Source organism: Mustela nivalis (genome assembly GCF_964662115.1).
Source record: "Mustela nivalis genome assembly, chromosome: 11".
Lineage (NCBI taxonomy): Eukaryota > Metazoa > Chordata > Mammalia > Carnivora > Mustelidae > Mustela > Mustela nivalis.
Genome location: NC_139030.1, coordinates 64421331 through 64442028, shown reverse-complemented (window position 1 = coordinate 64442028; position 20698 = coordinate 64421331). Strand labels below are relative to the sequence as shown.

General features: G+C 40.5%; 1 protein-coding gene across 10 annotated transcripts in view; it reads left to right on the top strand.

Moving 5' to 3' along the window:
- FMNL2 (formin like 2) overlaps nucleotides 1–20698 on the top strand; it is a 299371-nt gene that overhangs the window by 173066 nt on the left and 105607 nt on the right. For all 10 annotated transcript variants that reach the window (XM_082689929.1, XM_082689922.1, XM_082689930.1 and 7 more), the window contains exon 2: nucleotides 5593–5676. Coding sequence is in view for 7 of the 10 variants with exons in the window: in XM_082689926.1 (XP_082546052.1) it covers nucleotides 5593–5676 (84 nt within the window). In the remaining 3 variants the exon portion in view is untranslated. The remainder of the gene's footprint in view (nucleotides 1–5592; nucleotides 5677–20698) is intronic.

The following is a 20698-nucleotide window of genomic DNA, read 5'->3' as shown; positions in this document are numbered from 1 at the left end:
GTTGTTGTTTGGGTATTGAGTTTCAGTATTGTAAGATGAATTTTAGGGATCAACACTAAATATCGTTAACATCTCTGAACTATGCATTAAACATGTGGTTGGAAGGGCCAATTTTATAGTGTGTTTACTGCAAATTAAAAAAGGTAATGGCGGGCGCCTGGGTGGCTCAGTGGGTTAAGCCGCTGCCTTCGGCTCAGGTCATGATCTCAGGGTCCTGGGATCGAGTCCCGAATCGGGCTCTCTGCTCAGCAGGGGGCCTGCTTCCCTTCCCCTCTCTCTGCTTGCCTCTCTGCCTACTATGATCTCTCTCTCTGTCAAATAAATAAATAAAATCTTAAAAAAAAAAAAAAGGTAATGGCTCCTCCTTTTGAGTTCCCATGAAACTTCTGTACCTTTATCAGTGAAGAACTCTAGAAGATTATCAGAGCTGTTTCTCTTGTGACAGGCTTTTCCTTGCTTCCAAAAGTGACCCTGCTTGTGAAGTCCATGTCTTTTTCTCTTTACTACACAGGTGGTTATGGAATAAAAGAGTTTCTGTGGTTGATTCTGGTGACTTAATACTTGGAAGCTTTAATTTAGAGATTACGAGAACAAAAGTGTATTATGGTTACATAAGGTGTACTTATTAGGGCTCACTTTCACTACTGTGGGTTTCTCAACACGAGCTTCAAGGATATCAGAGAGAAAGAAGGATATCCTGCAATTTTCATTGCTCCTGTGAAACTAGGGTAAGAGCTGATGTCACAAAGTTGTATTCCTAGGACATGGGTTTTATTTGGTTCCTTCATTCTGCTCTTTGTTGTGTATAATATTCTGTCGGTTTAATTTCAGATGTATAGACCATCCCTGATTCCTTTTCACCGTAATTAATGTCTCCAGAAACTTGGATATTCCATTGTTATTTACCTTTGATTTTTCAAAAAGTTTTAACATGGAAAGCCCATACAATATAAAATAGTAGAGTTAAGCAGAAACCAGATTCTGGATCATTAATGTAACTACAGCTTGGGGTAGATTAATTGTTATAGTTGATACAGATCTGAATTTACTGGCAATAAGAGCAAAACAAAATGAAGTTCCGGTTCTGTGATTTATTATATGTGAATGCCCTAAGACATCATTTTTCTTTTTAGGGAATTGTTGCTAGCGTTGACCTTGAAGATTCTTTCCTCCGTGAATTCTTGTTTGGAAAATTACTAATGATTAATAGACATTATCTTTGGGGTTTTATAATAAACAACACTCTTTAGTGTATAGGTTTTGATAGCTGAAGCCTAAACCCTGAATCAATGAAGATATTTCCAGATTGAATAATCTTACTGAACTAGTGTGCTTATCTTTTATTCAACAACCTGCATAGTGTTTACTATTTGCCATATACTGTCCTAGACACTGGGGGTTAGTGGAAGAAATTGTCCTTGAAACCCTTAGTCCAGTGGTGAATTTAGGTGGGCAAACAGGTTTACCCTGCGAGTTGCTATAATGGAGACAAGTATATCATGCCTTTGGAGCCTGAGAGGGTATGTCGTCTTGGAAGAGTTGGGGGAGGGTTCTTACGATACATGATATTTGAGCTGATTCTTGAACGCTTGCCTGGTTGAAAGGAAGGAAAGAGACCAGAATGCTCTTGGATGCTCTGATTTATTTTAGCTAGGAACTTGTACAATCTAGAAATAAATCACTAACATCCACTAAACTTTTCAACTCAAATATCCCATGTCCTCAGTGGATGTTTGGCATGGACGAGTACAGCAGTTTTATCACTGAATCCACTCCTGTTCCTGTAGGGCAAATATTCTGGCTCGTGGCCAAAGCCCAGTAACTAAAGGTTGGATTGACGGAGGCAAGGAAGGAGAGGGGAGCCTTATGTCACAGACACCACCAAGTGTGGATGAGGTCGAGTTGTCACTGTGTGAGAAAGGCTTGGACGTTGATTTACATTTCAGTCAAATGGAAGAGCAATCCATTTTTACAGGCAGCAAAGGGACCTGGAGATAAAGCCAGTGTTTTCCTCTGAAAATAGCTTGGACTCTTAGGAATTACCTGCACAGACTTCTAGCCAGGACTCCAGAGTCCTGCCCTCTGTAATACAAAAGGACTGCGTTCACTCTAAAAAAGTTTTCAGGGCAGTTATTACCAGCTAATCACAAGGTCCCTGGACCCTAGCCAGCCTCTGTGGAGTGTCTGCTTTTAAACAGAGCTCCTGCTTCTTGGTCCCCATAGAATTACTAAGATGCGCATTGTATGCCTGAGCAGCTCTGAGGCCTGACCCGTGGAAGTGGCTATTTCAGATGGCTGGCGGATGATGGCCAAGCGCAGTATTTGTTTTGACATGCTGGTACTGAGCATCTTCTCCAGACAATGACTAGTCAGCGAGCTCAAAAACACTTCTTAGAACTCTTCTCATTCAGAACGGTGCAGACCTTTTCCTCGACCTTCAGAATCGCGCGGTCCACCTGCCTGCTTCGCCATTCTTCAGGATGTCTCGGAGTTATCTCAGACCTAAAAACGGTCACTTGGACACTTATTTATCACCTCCCCCAGATCTGTGCTGGCTTTCACAGTGTGCTCCTTTCATTAAATGGATAATCACTTATCTAGGGACTCAGGGTAGAAGGATAATATTAATTAGTGACATCTTCCCTCAGTCCTTAAATGTTACCAGACAATTTCTATTAATATTTTTAACATCTATCCACCTTCCTTCATTTGACGTGTGATTGGCCTTGGGCAAGCCGCCATCATTCGTTGGAACCACTGGCCTTGCTGCTTCTACTTTGGCTGTTTCTAACCGGATCTCCATGTATACTCAGCGTAGCCTTTGTGAAATATAATTTGATTTTGTCATCTCGTACCGACGGAGCCTTCAATGGCCTGCTGTTACATCGTAGGGAACGATAAAAGGTGTTTACCCTGGCCTACGTGGCCGGGCGTGCTACAGCCTTAACTTAGCTCTCCAGCTTGATCTTTCCCTCATTCCTTCTCTTTTACTTTCTCTGCACCCAGGATGACTGTCTTTTGGGTTTTTGATTTGCCGAGCTGTTTCCTGACTTAGCATCTTTTCGCTGTTTCCTCTCCTCAGTATGCTGTTGTCCACTCTTGCCCTGGTTTAGTCCTTCTCATTTTTAGTGCTCTTCTTGTTACTTTTTCCTAAAGGGTCTTTCTAGATTGTCCATTCAAAAGTTGCCCTCTGATCATCTGTATCAAGACTTAGCAGAGTTGAAGATGAGCTCATTTCACTTGCATCTGCCCCACCATGATGAGATGCTGGGGCGGGACCCTATCTCTTTGGTTCCCCGCTGTGCTGTGTTGAGCACAGCTTGTGCAGAGGTGGTGGTTCACAGTTGTTGAATGAAATACTGCTTCTTCAAAGTAAAAGTTGATCTAGGTGGAACGGCAGTAACAGGACCTGCATCTCACTCCTGCAGGAGTGTTTGTAGACTGATTCCACACTAGTGCCTAGGAGATACTCACAGAAAGTCAGTTACTGCCATTTTGCCTCGGACCCCCACCCCCCAAAGAAAGGGGTAGAATTTTTAGTGTTTGTTTTGGGGACCCTCACAGATGAAGTTTAGATTGTGTTCTGTTCCTGGAAAGCTGTCCAACTTTGAGCCAGTTAACCAAGTTCTCCCAGGCCTCCTTTCCCCTACATAAATTGAGGAAAATTACATCTCATGAACGTTATTACGAAGATTTATGTGAGATTATGTGAAGTGCTTCATACAGTGCTTGACACCTTAGAAGAGTTTAGGCTTTATTTTTTCTTATTCCCTTTATATCTCAAATGATTAATAAGGACTCAGAAAAACTCATTTAACTTACCTCATAATCTTACTGTTTTTATTTAATGCATAATCACACCCAAGAGCATTAACGTGGAGGTCAAAATCAGTTTAGGAGGAAATAGTCCATCTCTAGGGTACAAATAAGCAGTGATGGACTGGTTATTTACTGGTCAGTCACATTGGTTTCCCTCAGAAAGATAGCTGTGGAATTCTCCTTTTTGCCTTATCCCAGGGGTGGTTGTTTAACATTGTCAAATTGTAATTACAAATAAATGCAAGTAGTTATTTTTCTTTCTAGTTCAAGCAGATATTCTATGGAGATAAGTGACATTAGATATTTAGATATTTCCCCCATTTTCAATATTTTGAGGAGCCTCGGCAATATCATTGAAAGCTCTGGAATCCAGTGCTGTTCTGCTTATATTATCAGCTTTGGAGGCAATTAAAAATTTTAATATTCTGAAGGCAGGTTGTTAGATTCAAATGGATTAGATTCAAATTAGTAGGTGGTCTGTGACCACCGCCTTCTTAGGGCATACCACTCTGGATGCTAAATCGAGTTTAAAGGGAGATGCTTGAGTTATATCTATCAAATGTATCAAAGGTTAATTCTCTGCCATTAAGTTAGAATAGCTCACCCATCCTTGCCTCCATTAAATTTATTTCACTGGATGATATGAGACAGTAATTGTGGCCAATAGAAGTGCTTCTCTACAGGCCATATCTTTCGGAGAGCTAGGGGCTCTAGCATTAATAGTCAAAGACCTTGGGATTTGTCTACCCAAATATTGACCCAGGTAAGAATCTTTGTAGTTTTTTTAGGCATAGCTATGATTTAGAGCATTGATACAAGGTAGATAGTGCAGTTAATAGATTTTGACCCCTCAGCTCAGTTTAGAGCATAGAAACTTTAGGGAGGCCAAGGGAACGCCTGCAGATTCCTTCTGGGGCTCTTTCAGTCTGCCCTGTTCTGTGGCCAAAGATCTTACCTCACACCCAAGCCAAGTATCTTGAAAAAGTATATAATTGGTCATTTGGGACAATGGGCTAAAAACATGCAAATGTACATGGGCGCAGATCCAAGAGCAATACTATGGTAGGTGTGCCATATTGACAGAGGTTTATAGGAGTTTGGATGTCTAGACATCTCCTTGAGCTCATGGTCTACTTCTTACTGTAAACCCATCTTCATAAACAATATAGCTAAACTGAGAATTATGGTTGCTAAATGTTAATGTATTTCCCAAAGGAGTACTTTTCATCTCCACAGAGGTGACTAAGACCACTTCCACTCTTTTCTTTTTCTTTTCCTTTTTTTTTTTTTTTAATTTTTAAAATTTTTTTCTGAGGTGTTCTTTTACTTAAAATTATTTGTCAAAGTAAACACTGATGTTGTCTCTCAGAAGTTCTGGTTATTGTGTTTTCCTTTGGTGTTTTGTGTTCTGTGCCTGGTGGGGCTGTAGTGCTTTAAAGAGAAATTGGGGCTATATGCTCTCAACTGAGTAGAATGGGAGCCTGCTCTTCAATGAAAAAATAGTGCATTACCTTTGGTGAAATGCAAGTCTGATAGTTCAAAGCAGACCCACCTCAGATGTCCCGGTGTAAGACTTCAGAGCTTCTCTAGCCCCATTAAACTGATTTGATCTTTAAGTGACTTCTGTAGGGCATTTGGGTTTACTTAGATGCTAGGAATTGCAAAGAAGTCCAAAAAGAACCACTGTAGTATTCTTTGGTCTGCCTGTGAATTAGCTCCCCATTAGCAGCCTGTTGTGGAATGTGACATATCTCTTTCCTTTTCTTTTTACAGAATGCTATGAACCTACCCCCGGACAAAGCCAGGTTACTGCGACAGTATGATAATGAGAAAAAGTGGGAACTGATTTGTGATCAGGTAAGACACTGTGATGCTTTATCAAGAAATAATGAACAGAGAGAATCAGATTTCCTTGCTAAATATAGTAGACTTTTTCCAGGATACCTATGCATGGGTTTCTGTTTTGTGACTCTTTGCCTTCCTGTTTCTTAGGACCAAAGGTAAAGCTAGAAAGTGACTTTTTTTTTTTTTTTGTATGCATTATTTTAATTCTCTCCATTATTTTCAAGCATTTAGTTATTAGATCTTCTGGGAAATCTGGTCAGATGGGCAAACCAAATTCATATCTGCTTTTTTTGTTTTTGTTTTTTTTGAGAGAGTTTGGGGTCAGGGGAGGGCTGAGGGAGAGGGAGAGAAAGAATCCTACGCAGGTTCTGTGCCCAGGATGGAGCCTGGCATGGGGCTCGATCCCATGACCCTGCAATCATGACTTGAGCTATAATCAATAGTCGGACGCTTAGCTTAGCTGACTGAGCCACTTAGGGACCCCTGTTTTTCTAATTTATGTAGCAGTTTATGCTCTTGAATAATGCGGGTCCTCTAGTTTAATTGGGCTTCCTATCCATGTTTATTGTTGTAATTCCTGGAGGAAGGTGAATTGTTTATAAAGAAACATCACTTGGGCTGATGAATTATTTCAGATTTTAGCAAGTCTTCAGATGCTTTCTTTTCTTTTCTTTTCTTTTTTTGTTTTAAAGATTTTATTTATTTATTTGTCAGAGAGAGAGCAGAAGCAGGGGGAGCAGAGGGAGAAGCAGGCTTCCTGCTGATCAGGGAGCCTGATGTGGGACTTGATCCCAGTACCCTGGGATCATGACCTGAGTTGAAGGCAGACCCTGAACCGACTAAGCCACCCAAGCGTCCCCAGATGTTTTTGTTTTATCATTAACTCATAACAAACTCCAATTCTTCAGAAAGATATAAAGTAAAAAGTGAAATTCCGCATTTTGGTTCTCTCTGCTCTTCACATTCTCCACCTTAGAGGTTCACTGGTAAGACTTCCAAGTATTGGCTTTCAGCTTTTAAAACGTTGTTGTCTTACAAAAAAGTTTGTCTTAAAAAATCAAAATACATGGACGTACACACCCTCTGTCTGCGTCTAGGTACATTGGTCATTTCCACCTGTTCTTTCAAATGGTATGTAGTATTCCATTATACTGATAGTCATTTCTTTGGCACTTTGCTGCAGGTCGGTATGGGCTCATTGCTGTCATCTTAGGGTCAGTCTGTAGCTAACGGGCTCTGTATGTTAGCATTGCATGTTGGGCCATGAACTTCAGGGTGCTTGTGTCTTCCCCGCCACCCACCATTTCTGGAAGAGCATTTCTGGGGAGTGTTCGAATTCCTCTGAACACAGCTCCCTTGGGCTCCTTCTGTGGGGACAAGTGTGGGCAATAAAAAAATCCCTATCGACCTGTGGGCAATAAAAAAATCCCTCTATCAGAGAAACTAGAGGGATTTTTTTATTGCCCACAGGTCGAGCTATTACCCTAAGAAATACATGCCCGCAGTTGACACGGAGTTTCTAAAGCATTCATTGAGTATGGTCTCTCCTTAGCTCCTGAACTCAATGATGAAACAATGGCAAAAACCCTCCCCTCCTTCTCAGGCTATATTTGAGTGTCAAGAATAGATAGAAACTGAAGAGGAAGCTTATTGCTTCTATGACCGTAATGCAAAAGAGTAAAAATTTTGCTGACACTAGACTCTGCTTCCTCGAGAGTTAATTTTTCATGAGTATTGTCTAAACCTATTATTGTGAGGAAAAATGATTTTACAGTGATGATGAACAAAGATGATAGGGATGATATAATATATAATATAAAGGAAAGGTAACTGCACAAATGAGGGAGGTCCAACGGGGGCCAAAATTCTGGTATGACAAGTTATGACAGTAATGCAGGCAGAGGAAAGCAGCTTTGGTGGCCATTTTGTTAGCCTGGTGAGGAAGAGCTGAACCTTCTCCCTCAGACCTGTGGGATTCACGGACCATCAGGCCACTCTGCTCTTTTCTAGCTTTATTGAGTTGTTAATTTTTGCCTCTCTAGTAGCCAGAAAGGGCAGATTGTGCTGATGGAGGATTTCTAACAGCTGTACTCTCCTCTCAACCCAACAGTGTCTTCATAGGGTTGATGGTAGGTCGAGCGGATCTTGGGGCTGGGAGAGGAACAATCATCTAATTATGTTTCTGACTTTCAGATTCGAAGTTCAGCTTATTATTGCCCTTAAATGATAATGTACCACCACATGGAGAATTTAGCTACTTATCTGTTCCTTTCTGGCAGGTAGTTACTTCAACACATGTCGAAAGCTCTAGGCTGGAGCTCCGTCAGTTCAAAGGTATCCTTGGCTGATTCGTTAATAAGAGTGACAAATAATCACTATTGCCATACTAAGTAGATTTCCTTAATAAGAACTTCATGTTGAATTTTCAAAACAGTCCCTTGTGTTCATATCCCCATTGGACAGATGGAGAAAGTCATTGTGAATATGACAGAGCTGTTCAGTGGTTAAGTGGCCTATATAGTGTAATGGCAGAAAACAGGCCCATGCTGGGAGCTGGATGCTTACACACTGCTCTTGGCTCTCTCCCCCACCAAAGGCTCAAGTATGGAAATGCGCTACTAGAAACAAACAGAAGATACAAGTTGTCTCTGTTTCTCTGGCTTGCAGTCTGATAAGCTTTCCTGAAAGGGAGAAGAAGGCTGGGAGCTGTATCTTAGGCACTAAGCCTCATCTGCCTGCATTATCACTGTGGTGAACTGCCATGTTTGATGAACCAGTAGTCAGTTTGAGAACTGTAGCCAGCAGAAAACTGGACTTTTTTCACATATGGGAGACCCATTGGTGTGTCACACACATAAATACCATTTCTTACCTGTGTATTTGTGGGAGGAAATGTAAAAAGCTGTGAGCTGAAGTATTCATAGTCTACTATTCATATGGTAAATATAACATATTGGCACTTATTGATGGAATGTTCTTCTTGTTACCTACATGGACCACGTCATGTATTTGGTACCTAACCTATATCTGTCTATGGTACCTAACTTGATAGCTTCTCAAAATGTATTTGCTTTTAAAATTCCAATTATATGAAGTATCCCAAATAGGAAAATCCATTAAGAAAGTAGATTAGTGGTTGCTGAGAACTGGGGGGAGAGGGGGAGTGACTGTTAATGAGTATGCATGGTCTTTGTTTTGTTTTTGTTTTTGTTTTGTTTTGGCCTGATGGAAATTACATCAGATAACTTAGTGCTGGGAGTTAAAGAGTGGTGATAGTTGCATAGCCTTGTGAATAAAATAAAATTGTATACCTCTTTAAGAATGTGAATTTTGTGGCAGAGGAGTTATAGCTCAAAACTGCTTTTGCAACAACCAGAGATAGGTTAAAAAGAGGGGAGAATTTAAAAGAGGTAACAGTGTTTGTATGGATCTTTTTGGATCCCAATATGAACAAACTATAAAGAGACTTTTTTTTCAGAAAACTGGAGAAATTGAAATTAACAGATGATTCTAAGGAATTATTGACTTCATTGGGTTTGGTTTTTGGTATTGTAGTTTATAAGAATCTTTTAAAAAAATTTATTTTATTATTTTTTTATGCTCAATTAGCCAACATATAGTACCTCATTAGAATCTGTCTTTATTTTTAAAGCAATGTGTACTGACATAGGGATAGACTATGACTGGAATTTGGCTGTAAAAAATACTTCATCAAAGGAAAATAAAGAATAGATAAAGGAATTGTGGAGAATCTTGATGATTGTTGAATCTTGCCAGTGGGATATATTGGGGTCTATTATAGTATGCTCTCAACTTTTGTATATTTTTGAAAATTTACAATATGAAATTAAAAAATAAAGTATTTGCTACATAATCTTCATTTTTTTTCCTCAACTATAAAATGTAGTTAATACGAACATTTTAAAGGGATGCCTGGCTGGCTCAGTGGTAGAGCATGCGACTCATAATCTCACGGTCCTAAGTTCAAGCCTCACATTGGGTGTGGAGCCTACTTAAAGCAAGCAAACAAACAAACAAAAAACCAAAGTAAAACCATAACATTTTAAAATTATTTTGAGGATTGGAGGCAATATTATGTAAAGTTCATGGACTAACATATAGTAGGTGTTTCATAAGTGATGTGACTGCTTCTCCTGCTCCTTAGGGGCCCAGATATTAAATATTTATTTTTTGTTATTTCTTGTTTTTTATTATTGTGTTCAGTTAGCCCATGGAATGGTAGAAGATATTTGCAAATGATATTACAGATAAAGGGCTGATATCCAGGATCTATAAAGAGCTTATCAAACTCAACACTCCAAAATGGATAATCCAGTGAAGAAATGGGCCGAAGACATGAACAGATACTTCTCCAAAGGAGATATACAAACGGCTACTAGATATTAAATATTGGTACCATTATTTTATCATCAACTTGTCCGCAAAAGATTCAAGGAAATTTACTATACTGAATCCATCATCATATTTTACCTAAATATACTTGATGGTTTGAATGCATGTTGTATGATGCTGTCAGAAAAAGCCATCGCTATATATTTTCTCCCTCTCTCCCTCCCTCCCATTGGATTTTATTTGAGAGAGAGCATGAGAGCGCAAGTGGGGGAGAGGGGCATAGAAATGGGGGAAGTAAGACTGTCCGCTGAGCAGGGAGCCTGATGTGGGGCTCAGTCCCAGGACCCTGGGATCATGAGCTGAGCCAAAGGCAGACGCTTAACTGACTGGCCACCCAGGTGGCCCAAGCCACATCTATAGATTTTTCAATCCAGGAAAATACCAAGGCAAACCTGGTATCTTATTTGTGAAGTCTTAAAACAATGACCGTGATGTGTTGTCATTGATTTCTGACACATAAGACACTGGTCCTGATGCTTTGTGCCCAAACAATATATGGAATCCAAATTTTAATTTTCTTTTTAAGCAAATAGTGCAGCTACGTTATTACCATAAGATACATAGTATAGGCAAAACCTTCAAGGTGCACAAAGTGAAATGGGAATATTACAGAAATTTAATTCCAAAAGAAGTATGTGATCAAGAATATTGGAGGCCTTTTGGAGAAATTATTTCAGGATTCAGTTCCAGTGAAAAATTGTCATGTGGACAGTATGAATCACAGACCTGGTCATGTTTCTTCTTTTTTTCCTTTGCTGCTAGACTGCTCAGAGCCACATTTGTGGTCTGCCCGTACCGAGTACACAGCACCTAAGGGGCATGTGTTTGGTTTCCCGGCCTCAACCATGACTTCCTCTCGTCTTTGCTGACCATGTTTTCCCTCCATGCTAATCTCCTCACTTAAAAGCAATCTTGTAAGAAGTCCTAACCGTTCACCAGTTACCTTTGTGAACAGGATGAACATAAAATAATATGTTGGGATTACTGGTGACCAAAATTATTTTTGTACTGAAGACTTAACAGATTTTCTATATGCTGTGGGGCATCGCGCAGATTGGTGCGTTGAACATAATGTTTTTCTCTAAAGACGCGAAGATGGAGGATCCAAATAAGACAGTTCATCATGGTGTAGCCTAGGAAAGACAACTAAGTTGGATACAATTTGTCAGCCCTCTTATACTTTCATATGGTAGAGCTCTCACTTTGTTTTACAAGTATTGAAATATATTCCCCCGACTCGAGTGAGTTACCCGAGGGCAGGGGCCTTGCCTCATTTGTGTAGCCCCCATACCAAGCTTAGTGCCTGAAACCTTAGCAGTGCTCACCAAAAGTCTGTTGAGAGAGAGAAAGAAGGACTGAATGCTGTGTTCGGGAGAAAGTGGAGAAGGAAGAGGAGGCAGAAGAGAGAAGCAGCTCAAGGCAAGAGGTGGCCTGGAAGTAGAGGTTTGCTGTTTCTTTCTTTTTTAGATTTTTAAAAATTATTTTGGAGAGAGCAAAAGGATGAGCATGAGGGGCAGAGGGAGAGAGAAACTCAAGCAGACTCTACACTCAGCATGGAGCCCAAGGCTAGGCTTGATCTCACAACCCTGAGATCATGACCCCAGCCGAAGCCAAGAGTCGGCCGCTCAGCCGAGTGTGCCACCCAGGCACCCTGTAGCTTTGCAGTTTCTTTATTCTTTGCACCTTCCTCTGCTTGTTGGTGTCATTTGCTTGTGATAAGTGAAACTGAAGATCACCACTCAATCCTGGGAGCTCCTTTAAGGTGGGAAGGACGCCTGCTGTAGATTCAGAGGCGTCTAGATGGGCTCTTCTGCAATGAGGCTCTGTCTCCACCTACCCACGGTCAACTGAAAATCCAGTTCTTTGGCTAATTCTAGGGGAAAAATAAACATTTTTAAGAGAGCTTAAATCCAAAGACTTTCTGGAGTAATGATTCCGATGATGTCCCTTAGTCCTTTCGTAGGTGACTGCATGTATCTATTTTTTTTTTTTTTTTTTTTTTTTTTTTTTTTTTTTAAAGATTTTATTCATTTATTTGTCAGAGAGAGAGCGAGTGAGAGCGAGCACAGGCAGACAGAGTGGGACGCAGAGTCAGAGGGAGAAGCAGGCTCCCTGCGGAGCAAGGAGCCCGATGTGGGACTCGATCCCAGGACGCTAGGATCATGACCTGAGCCGAAGGCAGCTGCTTAACCAACTGAGCCACCCAGGCGTCCCGACTGCATGTATCTAAAGTTGACCTGAGCTGCTAGCGTATCTCTGTAGTTAACGTAAGCTGGGAGAGCTGACTCCGGTCCAGGTGGGGCTACAGAAGCCACAGGAGGAGCAGCTTCCTTGCTGGGTTTTGGGCAGTGTGAGGTGCCTTCCAGAGAACTTGTTTATTGGAGTAACTGGACTTCAATTTGAAGGCTCTGTGGGGCACTGAGGCAGGTTTTTAATAGAATGAGGTGACCATATGAGAATAAAAAGCTGGAAATGTTAGGTTGCTCTGACAACTGCAGATGGAAACCCAGAAGCTGGGTAGCGATTGGGGTTCTTTCAGTGGACGCTAAATTCCAGTGGGCACCTGAATTTTCAGTGCTCCCTCAATGCAGACCCTGGGCTGCATTCTTTTGGCTTTGGGGTCCTGGCTGCTTTCCATAAGCTTAGGGTAAAGGCTGCATTTCAGGAACTTTAGAATCTCAGATGAACTTTCAGATCACTGTGTCTGGAGAAGTTATTAGAAGGGGTGCATTTCTTTCAAGCCATTCTCTTTCTCTTTCTCTTTTTCTTTTTCCTTGTTTAAGGATTTTATCTGACAGGGAGTGGGAGAGCACAAGCCAGGGGGAGTGGCCGGCAGAGGGAGAAGCAGGCTCCCTGCTGAAAAAGGAGCCTGAGGTGGGACTTGATTTGAGGACCCTGGGATCATGACCCACCCAAGGCAGATACTTCATGGACTGATCCACTCAGGCTCCCCTCTTTTTGTTTTTCTACTGGAAAAATTAGCATATGTCCAAAATATACATATATTTATGTCTTTATTGGAGCATATGAAGTAAAGCGAAAGACCTTTTGCCTTTCCCACCTGTTCACTAATCAGTGATGAAACTGAGGTTTAAGAGCATTGATGACAAGCCCACACCAAGGCCCCCTGGGCTGTTTAGTGAGACACCGGTACCGATTTCCAACCAATCACAAGTCCTTGGAATTAGTTCCTGTTACACTAGGGACTGGGAATCGGTTTGTGGAAGTGAAACTTGCAGTTAGGTAAGTAGCTCTTTCCAAAAGCCTTCTTCATCCTGTCACTTCACAGGGGATTTTCTTGGAGGCGAAGGACTTACCAGTTTCTAAATGTGTGTCTGCTTAGTGATTAAGTAGAAGTGGTTAGTCAAGAATTCTGGACATTTTAGGTGATTAATGGTGATGGGTGTAGATTCCATGAATGTGTAATCCAGTCCTGAAATGTTACTGGTGCCACACCTGAGTTTGGTTAGAAAAGTTGGCCTGTAGCTTTGCCTGCATAATGGGGCAATGTCTGATTTGGGGAAGGGGGATGATTCGGCATGGCTTGACCTTGCCCTCTCATGGCTGGTGGTTGTGTTGCATTATAGCTTTAAGGAGAGATGGGGGTCTCCCCCTTCCTTTACTTGCATGGAATGATATGGGAGAAGGAGGAGGTTAAAAACAACAAAAACAAAGGTGAGAGTGAAGAGGTGGCAGGAAATTATACCCACTTAGAGTCAGCTTCCTGTGTTAAGCAGTTCAGGGAGGTTGGATTTCAGCCCTCAAGGCTTGGCAGGCAGCCTGATCAGGAAAGGGGAAGGCCCCTGCTGCCACTCAGCCCGAGCTGAGTCAGGCCAGTGGCGTGGAGACGCTCCATGCCCCGGAGAGTTGCTTTCTCGTCTTTTTCAACACAACTGACCTGTGTTGTTTGAATGTATTTAATCATTAAGAATATAATTATTTCTTAAACCCTTTGCTTATATTTCCCAATACTATTTCTTTCAGAAGACAAGAAAGTTACTTAGTGGATAACCGGTATGTGTAGTTAAGCCCATTTGTGGCTGGAAAAAAATATCCTGAAAAATGAGAGAGCAACATGTTGCTGAGGGTTTTTTCCTTCCTTCCTTCCTTTTTTTTTTTTTTTAAAAAAAAAAAACCGTTCTTGTTGTAAGCCAGCTAGAGCTCTACGCTTCCAGGTAGCCAAATATTAGTAGATATTGCGGACCTCCAGATTCTAGATGGTAAGGGCTTGTCCTCCGAGTGAGGGGTAACAAAGGAGTCGCAGCTTTGGGCAAAATCAGTTGATAGCTGATTGTCGTGTTGGTGGCTGAGTGGTAGTTACTTGAGGATCATAGAGAAGGCGGGGAGGAAGTAAGGGAAGGATAATGATGTAGCAGGAGCCTTCTCCTTGTTCTACTGCCTCTACCCTTGCTTCCAGACTCCAGACTTCATCGGCCCACAGTCCCCATCCTCAAGTTCCAGGCTTTGATTCTACATTTAGCCACACAAACTTTATTGTGGCTTTACCAGCTGTTGGGTTAGCAGACAGCCATTCCTCTACCCTCTTCCCCTTATTCAGTCCTCTGCCTAGCTGATATTTTTACTACATTTAATATTGTTTGACCTTAAAATTGTTTGAATTTTTACCATATTTCCCTAACTGGTATGTTGAAACGCTATCTAATTTTAAATCATCACTAGGTTTTATGATCTGTGTAATTCTTTTAAAGTTCTCTTCCAAACACTTAGTTGTCTTTTATCATTTTAATACGTGGTCTTCCTCCTCTGTGTAATCTTTCTTTTGGCTCTGGATTAGTCAGATTTTTTTTGTTTGGTATTTTGTAGTTTTATCTTGTTATAAAATTCAGTATGTCTCTTATAAGAAAGAGTTTCTCTTATAGCCAATAAAGTCATCACAATTAAAATGAATAATAATTCCTTTATACTATCTATTGCCCTGTTCATATTTCCCGATTTTCTAGAATGTTCTTTCCACCTGGTTTGTTCACATGAGAATCTAGTCCAGTATCAATCACACATTGCATCTGGCTATTAAGTTCTTTAATTCTCCTTGAATCTAGAACAGACTTTTATTCATGATGCTTATATAGTGAGGAAACTAGGCAGGCTGTGCTGCAAAAGTGTTTTGTTTTCTGCATTTACCCGATTGTTTCCTAGAAATGTCTGAACTCTCCTGAATTTTTTGATAACTAGAAATTAGATGTAAAAGCACAATAGATTGATGTTGAATATCTTTTTCTAGAATATCACAGGAGACATGTGATGTCTGATGTCTCACTATTAGATAACACTGGTCAGTAGTGTAATTGTGTTTTCCCCTTAAGCCAAAGGGATCCATGGCACATTCCTTTGACACTGTTTGTCTCATTACTTTACCAGCCTTGTGTCTGGTGGGTTTAAAACCAATTGATAACCTTCTGCTGAATCAGTTTCTGGAGGAGTTGCATAGAGATGATTTTTTTTTTAAAAGATTTATTTATTTGACAGACGGAGATCACAAGTAGGAAGAGAGGCAGGCAGAGAGAGAGGAGGAAGCAGGCTCCCTGCCAAGCAGTGAGCCCCACGTGGGGCTTGATCCCAGGACTCCGGGATCATGACCTGAGCCGAAGGCAGAGGCTTTAACCCACTGAGCCACTGAGGCACCCCCAGAAATGATTTTATAATTGCATTTCCCTTCTACATTTAGCCAGTAACTAGAACTTTCAGCTGGGTTTTGGTTTACCCTGGAATATAATTATTCCTAGAATTCTTTCTCTTCCTTTGCCATTTTGAGAGTACAGATTGAGAGTTTTTTGTTGTTGTTGTTTAAGATTTTATTTATTTATTTGACAGAGAGAGATCACAAGTAGGCAGAGAGCAGGCAGAGGGAGAGGGGGAAGCAGACTCCCTCCTAAGCAGAGAGCCCAATGCAGGGATTGATCCGAGGACTCTGGGATCATGACCTGAGCTGAAGGCAGACACTTAACCCACTGAGCCACCCAGGCATCCTTGAAACTGTTTTTGGCATACATGCAGCTTCAGCTTTGCTCTGAGGTGGTCTCCAATCAGAGCAAGAAGGAACATGTACATGCACACACATATACCTGGGAAGTTTCCTGAACCAGGCTGGGAAGCAGCCTGAGTCACACACAGTCTTACTTTGCAGGCTGCGCCTTGCAAGGAGAATGTGAAATGTAACCTAGCTGAATATACACAAAGAGAAAAAAAACACGCCTCGTAAAAGCTGGTCTCAGTCATGACGATCAACTTTGATAGTCTGATAGTTTCATAGTCTGATAGTCTTAGGTTGTATTAGTTAGTATTAAAACTTGCTTTTATTTAGGTATTCATTACTTGATTCAATGAAAAGCATTTAGTAGTAGAGACGGGGGAAGGAAAGAGAAAATTGAGAGAGTGTGGATCTGAGTTTTCCCAAAACAGGTATCTCATGTAATAACCTCTGGTCTGGAAAATAGTTTGAATCCAATTGTCCCTGGTACCAATTTATTTGTTCTGAGTTTCAGTAGGGTGCCTGGCAGGAACTGGCTAAGGGCATGTATTTTTGCCAGCTATAAAACAAACAATATTTTGTCTTTGGCCTGTCTTTGGCTCGAGATTTTAAAGGGATGGTCTTCCTTTTCTTAAAGTCTCCAAATCTGAGGAAAAGCACTGAGTCCATTGCTGTTTAAAAGAAAGCAAGTTTCTTTCCTTTTCCCTCCTGAGAGCGAAGTTTCCCTTCCATTAAGATTCACTCTGGCTCTCTGATTCCTTGATTCTGAAACACTGGAGAAGCAATCAGAGGGACAGATGCCAGCTTTCTCTGTGTTGAGCTATCTCACATTTCATGTCTCTGGAGTTGTGGAAAATTGCGTCCGAGCCTAGGAGGGGGTGTACCTCTTTCCACTACCAGAGGTTCTTTTCGTCAGATGGTTTTTGTAGTAAGGAAAAAAAGACGCTGGCCTATCCCATGGGGATTGAGAGGGGGGCAGGAAATGGGGAGAAGGAGACTAAAGAAGGGGTGAGTTACTCCTTTTTAAACTAATCCTTTTTGGCAGCTTCATACAAATGCTCTCTCAGAAGTGCTGTTCGACATCCACAGCCAAAATAAGAAACTCAGGGTTCAGACTGATTTCAAGCTTCCAGGTTCTCTTCCACCAAAATGAACATCCTGTGACCTCCTTCTTGCCTGGTAATACAATGGAATTGTAGATTTGCCCCTGCTACCTCCCAACCCCTCAGCCCCCCTTAAAATTACTTAGTTGCCTGAGTTGTCTTAGACAACTTCATTATGTTGTGTGAGGTAAATTGTACGAGCATCTTTTGTAGACTGGGGAATGCTATTTTAAGAAACTAAAGATCATAAATTTAATGATGCATATGGATAGACTGAAGGTGACCCTTGAGGCCATCTTTTAGAAAATAATTTAAGTGACTTACTAAAGTGTACTAGCCAAGAATTTCTACTCGGTAACACAAATACAACTGCATTATTTTAACACCTGGACATTTGACTCATAATCTTTGCTGTAGAGGTCTGTGTGTTTAACTTTCACAAACAGAAAAAGTCAGACTGCTTCTTGGAAGTTACCCAACAAGTGGTTGAGCTGACATTAAAAAAATTGTGAAAATTTCTGTGTTCCAAGAAATACCTTAAGGGTTTGGAAAAGTTTTTTGTTTTTGAAAAAAGTGCCACATGACCTGGATTACAGTATGATTGTGGCTCTTTTTATCAGTCCATTCATTCATTAAATGAGTCAATGAGAACACACTGGGAAGAGTGATGTGCTAGGTTCTAGGACCTTAGTGTTTCAGAAAACACAGTGCTAAGTCTTTATTTAAAAAGGAGATTAAAAAACCTATTTTAAAAGTAAATTCTGGAAAGACTGAGTATATAGCAAAGACCTTTCAGACCATATACTATCCCCAACTCATCTGTAGCATTCATGGCAGATCTTGAACTTTCATACAAATGTTTTAAAAGAACTTTTTTTTTTTTAAAGTCATTGGGGGAATTAAGGTATCTGTCTAGTCTTTATCTCTGTGATAATAGTAAAACAGCATTTGGATGATTTCAATGAAATAGCAGAAATATAAATTGGTTTGGTTTCTCATTAGACTATAGGTGCTGGGGGTTCAGGGAGATAAGGAAAAAAATGAGTTAGAAATATAGTTCAGGTTTTATAGGGGAAGGAGAGCTGTGTTTAGGGGCAGAGACTGTGTGTATTCTATATCCACATGGTGGACTAGACCATGGCTTGCAACAACATCTTTGGGTTCTAGAAATATCATCATTATGCAGATGCTGGTTATCCTGAAAGCTGGTACCAGTTCTCTTCACAAGAATTTTGACACAGCCACTTGGCTATTGACGTATATACTCATCGTTTCAGATATAACTTCTCAAGTCCCACCTAAAACCCTGTGGAGTGAACACTTGTCATAGATGTGCTACTGTGTCTCTGTATCTCTGTCACATCCAGCAATGACCAATTTCAAAGGACCTGTTTCTGCCTCCCACTCAGCCCAGTCTAGTCAGGTCTTGTCAGAGCTCGATCTAATGATAAGTTTTGACTTATCAAAATTTATGTGATTACAGGCGATCACAGGTTGAAACTGTTAACTGGCTTAATCTTGTGATCTGAGGATGCAAGTAAAGACTGTTGATTACAGAAGGGTGTGTGTGTGTGTGTGTGGGTGAGTGTGTGTGTGTGTTACACTAAAACTGAAAATTATGGAAGATCTGAGGACAAACCATAAAATAGCCAATATAAGCTTGGTTTTAAGATCCAGTTTTCAGGTTGTTAGCACACATTGGTTTTGTTTTTATATCTTCAAAAGTAAATACTGTGTCTAGGAAACTGGGATATATGTTGGGTGTGGGAGATAGGGCTGGATGAAGATGGTGGATTAATCAAATCTCATGAAATGACAGTGAAGATAGAGTAATGGTTTGAAGTATGGAGGTACCTTTAGAGTACCTCCATACTTCACAAATTGTACAATTTTTAATTCTTTATCAATAATTTATGACATACATGTTTTGGAAATAATGAAACTAAAAGGTTTACAAGACCCCCTTGGAGTGCTTTATTTCTTTCAAAAATGTTGGCTACATATTTGGCTTGTGATTTCTTTCTAATTTGGGCAAGTGGAACAAACAAAATATCACAAACTTTTTATTTTTTATTTTTCATTTTTTAAAAGATTTTATTTATTTATTTGACAGAGAGAGATCACAAGTAGACAGAGAGGCAGGCAGAGAGAGAGAGGGAAGCAGGCTTCCCGCTGAGCAGAGAGCCTGATGCGGGACTTGATCCCAGGACCCCGAGATCATGACCCGAGCCGAAGCTTAACCCACTGAGCCACCCAGGCGCCCTATCACAAACTTTTTAAGAAGAAAGCTCTGCTCAGTATCAAATAAATAAAATGAATTTAAAGGAAGTACTTTGAGATACTGTTTTTTGATCTTCTTTACTGAGGTATGATTTACATATAGTAAAGTTCACCAATTGTGTTTTCTAAAGTGGTTCTACCATTTTGCATTCCCTTCAACAATGTAATAGAGTCCAATTCTTCCAAACTATTTACAAACACTTGGATATTGTCAGTCTCATTAATTCCACTCATTTTTATGCATATGTAGTGGTATCTCTCTTTGGTTTTAATTCGCATTTCCCTAAAGACATTGAACATCTTTTTATACACTTGTTTGTTATACGCTTGTTATTTGTGTATCTTTGTTGAAGGATCTATTCAAATCTTTTGCCTATTTTTAAAAGCTGAATTGTTTTATTATTGAACTGTATTGTTTTAAAAATGTGTATTTTGGATACAAATCTTTATCAGATGTGTATCTTGCAAATATTCTCGAGTTTGTGTCTTGACAATTTTCATAGTCATAAAGTATTTTTTTTTTAAGATTTTATTTATTTATTTGACAGAGAGAAATCACAAGTAGATGGGAGAGGCAGGCAGAGAGAGAGAGAGAGGGAAGCAGGCTCCCTGCTGAGCAGAGAGCCCGATGCGGGACTCGATCCCAAGACCTTGAGATCATGACCTGAGCCGAAGGCAGCGGCTTAACCCACTGAGCCACCCAGGCGCCCCCATAAAGTATTTTTTTAAAGATAAAAAAGTTTTGGGCACCTGGGTGGCTCAGTGGGTTAAGCCGCTGCCTTCGGCTCGGGTCATGATCTCGGGGTCCTGGGATCGAGTCCCGCATCGGGCTCTCTGCTCAGCAGGGAGCCTGCTTCCTCCTCTCTCTCTCTGCCTGCCTCTCTGCCTACTTGTGATCTCTCTGTGTCAAATAAATAATAAATAAAATCTTTAAAAAAAAAAAAGATAAAAAAGTTTTCTGATGAAGTTGGATTTAGAAATCTTTTATTTTTTTAAGTGGTTCAAGTATTTTGTGGCTTGTCTAAGGAACCTTGTCCAAACTCAAGTCATGAAGGTTATCTTTTCCATGTTTTCTTCTAGAAATTTTAAGAGTTTGGTTGTATGTTATGTGTGTGATTTATTTTGAGTGAATTTTGGTACATGGGATAAGTTAAGGCTGCAGATTCACTGCCCCTCCCATATGCATATCTATTAGTACCATATGTTGAATAGACTATTCTTTTTTCATGAACTACCTTGGTATCTTTGA